This window comes from Perna viridis, chromosome 7, assembly GCF_037379345.1.
Source record: "Perna viridis isolate PV_CMFRI_1.1 ecotype Kerala chromosome 7, ASM3737934v1, whole genome shotgun sequence".
Classification (NCBI taxonomy): Eukaryota; Metazoa; Mollusca; class Bivalvia; order Mytilida; family Mytilidae; genus Perna; species Perna viridis.
The window spans coordinates 29,184,640-29,194,580 of NC_142451.1; the positions used below are offsets into that span (position 1 = coordinate 29,184,640).

A 9,941-nucleotide genomic window follows, 5' to 3' on the forward strand; every position below is an offset into this window, starting at 1 on the left:
ATTATATGACAACAGGAGATGATTGACAATTACCCCAAGTTTTAGTGGCACACTCTTAAATGAAAAAAGTATTTATTTCAGACGATTAGGACACATTGTGTACATATTGATGCGGGACATTCGATCTTTTGATGGTTATGGAAATAATGAAATTGACTCAAAGTATGGCTTGTTTTTTATCCAAGTCAATGGAGGAACTATGTGAATATTTTTAATTTGGAGCACTCTCATGATCATCAACCATCAAAATACCGAAACGTAATATTTCATGTTCAGCATCTCCTGCCAAGTCAAAGTTAAAGTGGTGCCAAGCCAGTAATGACTATTTGAAATTAAATCATTTTGATGCATATTAATGCAATAGTAGCAATAACACGTAGTGACAATTTTTAAATGAAAATTATTTAATTAATAGTAGCTATTTAGTAATGATGACACTTTTAAATAGAAAGTTATTTATGTTTATGCTGTTCTTGTTTTGTAATTATCGTCATTAATAAAGAAAATTATTAAAATGTTTAAGTGTTACTCCATCAAAAGGGTTATTCTAACTATTCAAATAGAGTATTCAGCATTTTTTCTCATGGAAACAGACTTAATACAAGGTTTTCCATAAGTTTCACATATATCTGATTCATTACGCCGCGAAAAAAAAACACTGATAAAAAACCTCCAATATCAAACCAAATCTCCAGTTTTGAAGGAATGACTGTATCACATGTATGATGCGGCCACATTTGTTTTTCACAAAAACCGTAAAAAATATGCTGAAATATTTATATTTTACAGATTTGTCATCATTTAGACAAATTTGTTGGTGCTAAAATGTCGAGATGCATTTCTGTTTTGGCCTAAATAATATCGAACTAGCTGGTAAAGACACTTATATGTACAAATGTGATAAAAAGTCTTATTTTTTGACAATTTAAATTTTGAGGCCAAAATTGGCCATTACTGACCCTCTTCCTTCACAATTATAATAACCAAAAATATTCCATTAAAAGTTTGGTCTGACAAATATTGAGACGGCAGTATTCCCTGTGACTACAAAGCATAATATTAAGTTACACATGACAATATTACATGATCTTTCCTATCTAAATTTTAATTTTGCAGAGATCATGGTCTCAATCAGGTAAAATTTCTCAATATTAAATGTTGGACATAGTTTTCTGATCAGGAATGGGAATTTGATTAGTTTAAAATTCTGGTGACCAAATTAAACCCTCTTTGCATTTGATTTGCAGCCATCTGGGATCTGTTGTAGATTCCTCCATTCTACAGAAAATAGCTTTCGATATTGTATCCAATAAGGGATTAAAATCTGAGAGTTAGAAAAATAAAGCAGTGGCTCCTCGTCCACGCATTCATGGATGGGAGCCTCTTCAGGCTAATCGTCCCCACATCCAGTTTGCATCAAAAACATACAGAATCGTGACGGAAACGCCTGATTCGTTATGAAAATGTTGTCGAACTTATCCACAAATGTACGATTATTAATGTCATAACGAACTGTGTTCACATTTAATAAATTGAACAGTTTTCTGTTCATGTTATATTCTAGTTTGACTGCATATTTGATAGTGAGAGCAAGCCCCTGTGCTTGGAAATGTACGAGTTTTATGTTGGTCAAACACAGAACAAGTCGCAGAAGTCATGTTGACTAGTGCCAAAGTCGATGCATCATCTTTACCAGATATTTAAAAGTAAATAATTAAATCTTAGCTGATAATATAAATATCCCATGTGTTAATTTTTTATGGTCGTCATCATGAACTCGTGGATCATTATGGTGTATCCATCAGCACCATGAAAACTGATTTATTCAACGGGTCATAGTTTTCCTTTCCTCGTTTGTCTACCCCGGACTTGACTTTTTCTGAGCAACTCGGCAGGTGTTTCTAGAAAAGCAGAGGACGCTTACCCTACCGGTGCACCTGGTCCATGCTCCCAGTTTTTAGTGGAGTCCGATTTGCTCATTTACTTTTGTTACTTTGTATGTATGATTTTAGTTACTTTATGTTCTTTGTTGTGTATGTCTGTTTTCCATGTCTGGTCTTTGTCCCTGGATTACATTCTTTTGATTACCGCTATAACCTTGGTTCCCTTGATTACTCTTAAAAAACGCATTGAATGTTCTTAAAAAAGAAGGACCAGTGTGAATGGATATGTTTCACATATGCAGTCTGGAATGGCAGTATTATGATTTAAAATGTGTCTGACTGAATCATGTGCCAAAACAATCTTTCTCAATGTGCAAAAATAGTCTTTCAAGTTTGTTAAATATGTATTTTGAATTAATTCTGAATGATTTTGAATCATTATTTGTTACATCAGCTACTATTTAAATTGTAACAATGTATTATGAATACTTAACACAAGAGACAATGTATATAAGGAAAGTAAAAACAAAAACAATGTGAAGAGATCTTTGTTTTTAGAATACAAGTAGCTGCATCTCGTTGTGTCAATTGACAGATTTACTGACTTTCATTCATAACTAGGGAAATGATTGACACACAATTACGTTACCTATATTATTTACGTGAAACTAAACAGATTAATTGAACGACATAGAAATTTAAACATCTGTCAAAAACAATCTGCCATATTGCTTTCAGTGGTTACGTGTGACGTTCATGCGCACTTTTCTTTAGCCCGTTCTATTTTAGTGATTTCCTCGACTATACTTAATTTTTTCTATACAGTTTCAAATTTGTCTATACGTCTTATATTTCTTCTAAACTACATACCTCGCATTTATCCTATAATGTACCTTAAACAAGTTTCAATCAGAAAATTTTGCTGGGTGTCTGAACCGGAAGTGCATGTTTTGTTTACCGGAAGCGCTCTTTTATTTTTCCTGCGGAACACCACGTCACCTGCGACAGATCACAACAAACTTTCCCTTGCACAGATGTATTATATAAACTCCATTCATCAAAGTTTTGCCTGACACTGCTGAATAATGGTGTTGATGACAACAATTGTGCGTGTTAAAGATGCATTGCCACTTGCAGCATCAGTACAAGAGGATGAACAGGTGCTTTTTTAAAACTGTCTGTCACTTAGAGAAGTTAGAATATGTGAATGAATGAAATTCACCTTCCCATCATTTTTTTCTTTGTTATACATACATGTTCATTCTTCACTAAATGTAAGATAGGTAAGACCTGAAATGCTACCGAAGAAATAGAAGTTAATATGCCAAATCAGACAGTTATGGAGCTGTTTGATCCAACAGACAACTTTCACATTTGCTATTTACATCCATATACATAATATATGTCAAATCTGGTATTTGTATACAAGACAAAGAAAGGATTTTGGATTTCAAAGATTAAAGACTAGTACTATGAGACAGATGAAACCTGAAATGCTCCGGGAGAAACATGTAAATTAAAAAAAAACATTTCATTCTTTTAATCAACACTGATATATTATTCTTATAACCATGTAATGAACCCATGAGATACACTTTGATAGTCAGTTGCATCTCATGGGTTTGAGAAAATTGATGTGCTGGAAATCCCTTTGCTGAATTTTCTTTTGGCCCATTGTACATGTACAGCACATTCTTGATTTTCATTTGACCATTTGACATAGGCACTGATGGTTGGAGTTTTCTGGTTTATGATTCGTTATGAGATTCAGTGTCTGAAGATATTTTTACAAACTCTTCATAGAATGGATTGTAGTTACAGATGATTAAATATTTATTACTACGATTTTTATGTACCAAAAGTGCAATTTAAGATAGATGTTTATGTTTATTACATCCTATTAGGATACAATTAAGTTAGTGAATGTAGGTGCAGAAGCAGCTGCTTTCAAAATCCTTTTGCATTTTCTGTTGAGACTTAAATCATTGGTATTACCCAAATTTATTTAGAAAGTATAAAAGAAAGTAGTGGTCAAAATATGTACATGTTTTAATATGAATGTATGTTAGCATACTTTATTTAAATAAGCAGATGCCTTATCATATTGTTTTCGATATTTTTTGTTTATTTACAAAAAATTATGGTACAATTGCTCCCTGATATAATACATGTATTAACAGTCAAGACAGTATCAAATAAAGAAATATTTTTTTCTTAGTAGTTGTACATGCAGTATGCTAAATTTGAATAAAAGTTGCCATTATTGGGGCATTGTCATCATTTATTCATTTCTTATTTTGATTCAAGGCTGGGAGAAGTTTAACAGATTACCAAAGTCAAGCCAAACAGTTATTTAGAAAAATATCGTCAGATCCTGCAGCACCAGGAAGATGTAGTTTAGAATCTGGTCCTTATATTTTTCAGTAAGTTTTTGTATTACATTACCAATAACACAGGGGGCTGAAACTTGTAACACACTACACTCAGTGACTTTTGTTTCTCTAACACTCAAGTCAGAGTTTTAAATCTGTGTTTGTCGGTGAAACATTGTCTAAGTTGTTTTTTTGTTTTTTTTTTTCCACATTGAAATGTGAGTGTTACACCCACCCATTTGGGACATCATATATTCCAGTTGTTCATTGTGTACTGAGAATCTATGACCTGGGTGTGAAATTCACCCAGCTCGGTGAAGTTAATCTCATTGATCTCCGCCAACAATATGGACATAAGTTTCCGGAGCTCCAAGGTCACTGACCTCCAAAATTCAGTGGGGACCCCTGAAAATCACAATAGGGGAGTTCAGGGGACTTATGAAAATTCTTAATCCAACTGTCAAAATCTATACTGGTAACATTAGTCAGTAGTTGATTTGTCCAGCTTAAATCCAACCCGTCGAAACAGTGACTGGGACAATTAGCATGTGGTGTTAACGATTGACAAATATAACGAGAAAATCATAAAAAAGACATACTTCATAACTGTTCTGTATTGAGTTATAATTAATTGCAGTCCATTTGATCGACAGACACACATCGAAGACGTTTTAAACAATTTGTTCATTTAAATTTCTAAAAATAGACAACTATATACATACAAGGTTTGTCAAGGGATTATTTTTTATATGGGAGTAAATATTGGTCGGCATCAATGAAAGTTCAAAATCGTTTAACAAAACTTATCATTAAAATAAAGATATATATAGCTGGTATTTGAAATGTACTTTAAATACGAAATGTCTCAGAGTTAATTTGAAGCATTTTTAGCGGTTGAAAACGACAGGTTGAGGTTGCTGTCTCGTCCTCGTTTGGACAGCGTATTGTAACATGTTATTAACTAGTTATTACTGATAATGTTCGCAGTCCTGATTTAGAGCTTCTACTTTACAAATCTGATGTACACATGATATAGATGACTTGTACATGTAATTAGTTTCTTTTATTTATAGAAAAGCCGTTCAACTATTAAATTTATCAAAAACTAAACGTGTCACCAGACTGTTTTTACAAGTCTGTCACTCGACTCAAATTACAACAATCAATACTTTCAAAGTGTTTTATTTATAATTATTAATAGTAATTATCAATTTAAAAGTGCAAAATTTAAATATCACAGGATTGCATTATGACTTGGTAAAAATATGGTGTAATATTTCTACAAGATATCCCCCACTCGTTGGACATAGCTGTAAATAAAAAATAACACATCAGTAAATGATAAATAAGTACAAAATAAAAAAAATAGAATTTTTAATATGACTAAATTTTTATCCTAACTGGAGTGCTCTGAATTACCTGAGAAACAGACACAGAATATACATCATATCTTACAATGAATTCCCTGTTATACCTCATTGAAATTTACAACTGTTACAAAGGTTGGTGTTAGCTAGGGGAAATCTGGGTGGTAAACACTCAATATGTCGGTGTAACACCGAGTTTCACTCAAGTCAGACATTTTTTAGTTACACAAATGTCGCTTAGTGTATTGTATGTTCATACATGTACTTTAAAGATTTATTGTCATAGTCATATATTATACATTTTCAACAAAATATTGAAGACATCTAAAATTAAAAGAATTTTTTTTTAAAGAAATGTTAATGGGGGTAAGAACAGTTTTACAATAGAGTGTGTGACCATTTGTAATTTTTTTAAAAAATTTTGTAATATGATAAAACAAACATATACCCTGTTATGTCTTTTTCAGTTATATAATTGAAAGAGGAGTGTGTTACTTGATATTATGTGATAAATCATTTTCTAAAAGACTTGCATTCCAATACCTGGATGATTTACAAACTGAGTTCAGTTCACAGTATGGTAGTAGGGTGGAAACAGTAGCCAGACCATACAGTTTTATAGAATTTGGTTAGTATAACCGGAAATCAGTTTCCTATCATTGTTAAAAGTTTTAACAAAACATAATGCTGAACAATTTGAATATTTGGTGTCATATTTTAATGAGTTTTGTAGTGGCATGAGTTTTAAAACAGTTTTAAGTAATCATTATAGAACAAGATGGTTGTCAGATTCTATCTTGGTTTCTAAAAATACTATGGAAAATATATTCAATATATGATTTTGTAAATACCAGTACATGTACTATATCTGTAAGTACATGACATTAGCATTTGACAGGTGTTTCTATGAAAGCAGAGACACCTTAACACATAGGTACATTGAACAATGGTTTCACAAAAATTCTTATATAGAGAATTTCCACATATATTAATTTCAAGCAATCTGATTGGTCAAAATTTGAGTGAAGAAAGGATATGAAGAAAATCATATTGTGATTTTTCATGTAACAGGACACTAAAGCCCATACTTACAGTTTTAGTGCAGTCTAAATTGTTTATTTGTATATTCTATTGTTGCTTTTTGTCTTCTGTTTTTATCTTCATCATTGTCCTTTAGATTGTGAATTTTAAATTTCTCATATAAATTGGTTACTGTGGTTTGTACTCCCATAATCTAATTTTTGTTTTAGATACATATATCCAGAAAGCTAGAAAATCCTATATGGATTCCAGAGCCAGGAAGAATTTAAACAATATCAATACAGAATTACAAGATGTACATAGGATTATGGTGCAGAACATTGATGATGTCTTGCAGAGAGGAGAAACTTTATCAGGTTTGTCGAATTACAGACTAAAAACTGTCCTCTCAAAATTTTTTTATGCCTTATTCTTTGTGGGAAGTGCCCCTTTGTCCATTCATCGGTCCACAACTTTTTAATTCAGGTTTTTTAAAACTTGCTTTGCAAATACTTAACGCAGCCACTTAATATTTGACAGGAGCTTTATATAAGTATCATATTCAAATTGTAGGACAACAGACATTAAAATCTTGTTTGAAGACTTTGTTTGTATTTTGACCTTTTGGTGACTGGGGTAGGAAGCCCAGGAGTATCTTTCATAGAGCTTTACTCATTTTTTTCTAGTTTTAATCTGCTTTCCATAAGAAAATTTTAGCATGAAAATTTACTTTCTAACCATTATTTCATTGAAAGTATATATTTACAAAACAATTGAAGATTTTTTTTTTTTATAAACTTGAATTTAAGGCAAAAAGAATGTATTCTATAAATAATAGAAAAACTAATCTTTTATGCATTAAATTAGATTAATAGGTGTTTGTTTATGTGGCCAGAAATGTTTTGTAAGCATTAGATTGTTGTGAGTTGCAAAAAAGGAGAATTTTTCTGCAAATATTATCTTCAGGTTTTGAACTAAAATTTTAGGATTGTGGTGAATTTTCAAATTCGAAGAATTGTTTCTTTCTAATAATGTGAGTTCCCTTTCCATTTTAGTAAATATCTGTTTTTTTGTTTTTGTTTTATGAGTCTTTGGACTTTGTGCATACAAAGTAGGGAGATTTTCAGTTTTCAGGCTATATCTCAAATCCTTTGCTGCAATATCCAGGAAACTTTGTTGAATTGTTTATTTATATTGATGTAAGCTCCCTTTTGAGATTTTTTTTTTTCATTTCAGCACTGGATAACAAAGCAAGCAACTTGTCATTTGTGTCTCAGAAGTACAGAAAAGACGCTACATACTTGAACCTTAGGTCATCATATGCTAAAATAGCAGCAATTGTAATAGTCGTTATTGTATTTTTATTATTTATTCGATTTTGGTGGTAGAATGTGAATTTTATTTCTTATATAAGCATTGTTAGTGTTATTGGAAAATATTTACAATGAAAGAATATTTTCATAGCTCATCAAACTTTTTAACATTTGCGAGAATTGTAAATGTTAAGGATGGCAACATATGCTAGTTACATGGTTGCTTAAAAGCAACATTTTATTTCAAATTTGAAGTTGAGTGTGCAATGTATTCATGTATTTATTGTCGATTAGAAATGAGAGATAATTTCATCACACCAGTGGTCTTGTGATCATAAACAACTTCATTATTGTGTTACTGCTTCAGTAAACTTGAAAATTCATATTTATGTGTTCAAGATAGAGATCAATAAAGCCTCTTCTGAAACTGAAAGTACAACAATCAAAATGGAAGGAGAATTGAATGTGTGATAATATTGATCATTAATGAAAATCATTTTGATTGGTGGATCATGGATGCTTGTGTTATTAAAGATAAAACTTTTGCTTATGTGATGGTGTACATGTAATAAATGTTATCATAGAATATTATGTATTTAGATTTTATTTTTGTGCAGAGTATTTGTCTTCATCAAGATCATAAAGGAGGTGATTCAGGCATGTCAAAAACCCACAAAATTAATTTTTATTTCTAATTCAGGAACAGTTAATACAGACAATATAGCCAGTCTTATTTTTCATCCATTTTTTGCATTTTTTGAGATATAAATTATGTACATTGTACATGGAACTGGCACTTTTCTAAAGTTATCTCTCTTGTTTTGTTGAAGGATTGGGAGATGAATGCATGGTTTTCTAATAAATACAAATCTGTATGCAGGCATGATTCTTTTCTGCTTTTTAGCTATTTCAAATCCAGATTTTACCGTAACAATGCTTTTTTTTACTGTAAATTTACTTCTGATTTTGCCATTTTCCACTTCGTTTGTTGATCACATAAAATCATTCCTTTTGCAGTGTAGGAATTTGATCGATATTTAAAAGGTGTATCAGTACCTTTTCATTATTTTCTTGTATGATTACATGTACATACATGTTCTTCCAAAGGCTACCAAACTGTATGTTGAACTAGGATGTTTCTTGTGTAAATTTAGAAACAATCAAATTTTTATGTAATTGATTTCATAGTTTGACACACAGTGGTTTGCTTAAACTTCAAACTATGAATTTCATGGTATTCTAGTCTCTAACAATTCTTCATGATCTTCATTTAAATTAGCCTAACATGAGTTTAAATGATGGAATTCACTTGATTTTCAGATGTTAGTCAATTAGCCATTAATGTATTGAAACATACGGGAAGGGAATAAATTTCTTGAATTCATATAAAAGAAGAAAAATTGTATAATTATTTATTGGACATATTGAAAATTCATGTAAAACTAATTAAAAAAAAGATATTTCAATTACGTATCTAAGAAATTATTTATCTGACATACAGCGTACTCTTGTATCTTCTAGTCTTGGATGTACTTTTTCTTTGAATGAAAGATAATTATTAGATCTTCCAATGTGACTTCATTCCTTAATACTCAAAACAACTTGTCTGTGTATTAGACAAACTTTGTGAATTGTATTCTTTAGGTGATGTACTAGAAGTACAAGTGACTAGTCAATTGTTTATTTTATAGATGTTATCAAACTGCTCTTATTTTCACAAATAGATGTAAAAATCATCAAAAGAACCAGAATAAACAGTAAAGATTCATTTTTGTTCAGAAATTATGAACCAATCAAAGTTAAGTTGACTAATGTAAATTATATTGTGGATTAATTATACCACCATTCAGCGAGTGGGTGGTATATTGGAATCACCTTATCAGAGTCATCACAATGCTCTCAATATTGACAAAAAATATTGAAGTGTTGGCAGTAGGATGATTTAAATAAGAAAAATCCCAAAACATGAAAGAGTAATCAAGGGAA

General features: G+C 31.1%; 2 protein-coding genes across 6 annotated transcripts in view; one reads left to right on the forward strand and one right to left on the reverse strand.

Annotated features, from left to right (window-relative positions):
- The window catches only part of LOC148612171 (uncharacterized), a 38,519-nt gene extending 35,655 nt beyond the window's left edge, over positions 1-2,864 (reverse strand). For 4 of the 5 annotated variants that reach the window (XM_088593375.1, XM_088593373.1, XM_088593374.1 and 1 more), the window contains exon 1: positions 2,754-2,864. The gene's annotated coding sequence lies outside the window, so the exon portion shown is untranslated. Of the gene's footprint in view, positions 1-2,532; positions 2,658-2,753 lie in introns of those variants that run through there. The other variant, XM_088593372.1, reaches the window with a different exon arrangement.
- Positions 2,865-2,901: 37 nt separating this feature from the next.
- LOC148612172 (vesicle-trafficking protein SEC22b-like) lies at positions 2,902-9,723 on the forward strand. The gene is made up of 5 exons (XM_088593379.1): positions 2,902-3,043; positions 4,191-4,306; positions 6,090-6,250; positions 6,873-7,019; positions 7,879-9,723. Exons 1-5 carry the CDS (start codon positions 2,969-2,971, stop codon positions 8,028-8,030), a joined length of 651 nt encoding a protein of 216 aa, XP_088449505.1. The 5' UTR covers positions 2,902-2,968; the 3' UTR covers positions 8,031-9,723.
- The last annotated feature ends 218 nt before the right edge of the window (positions 9,724-9,941 follow it).

Excerpts from the sequence above, each read along its gene's own strand:
- LOC148612172 (XM_088593379.1), top strand. The coding sequence starts at position 2,969 with ATGGTGTTGATGACAACAATTGTGCGTGTTAAAGATGCATTGCCACTT. Across the intron at positions 4,307-6,089 it reads TCTGGTCCTTATATTTTTCA|TTATATAATTGAAAGAGGAG; the intron begins GTAAGTTTTTGT and ends TGTCTTTTTCAG. Across the intron at positions 6,251-6,872 it reads ATACAGTTTTATAGAATTTG|ATACATATATCCAGAAAGCT; the intron begins GTTAGTATAACC and ends TTTTTGTTTTAG.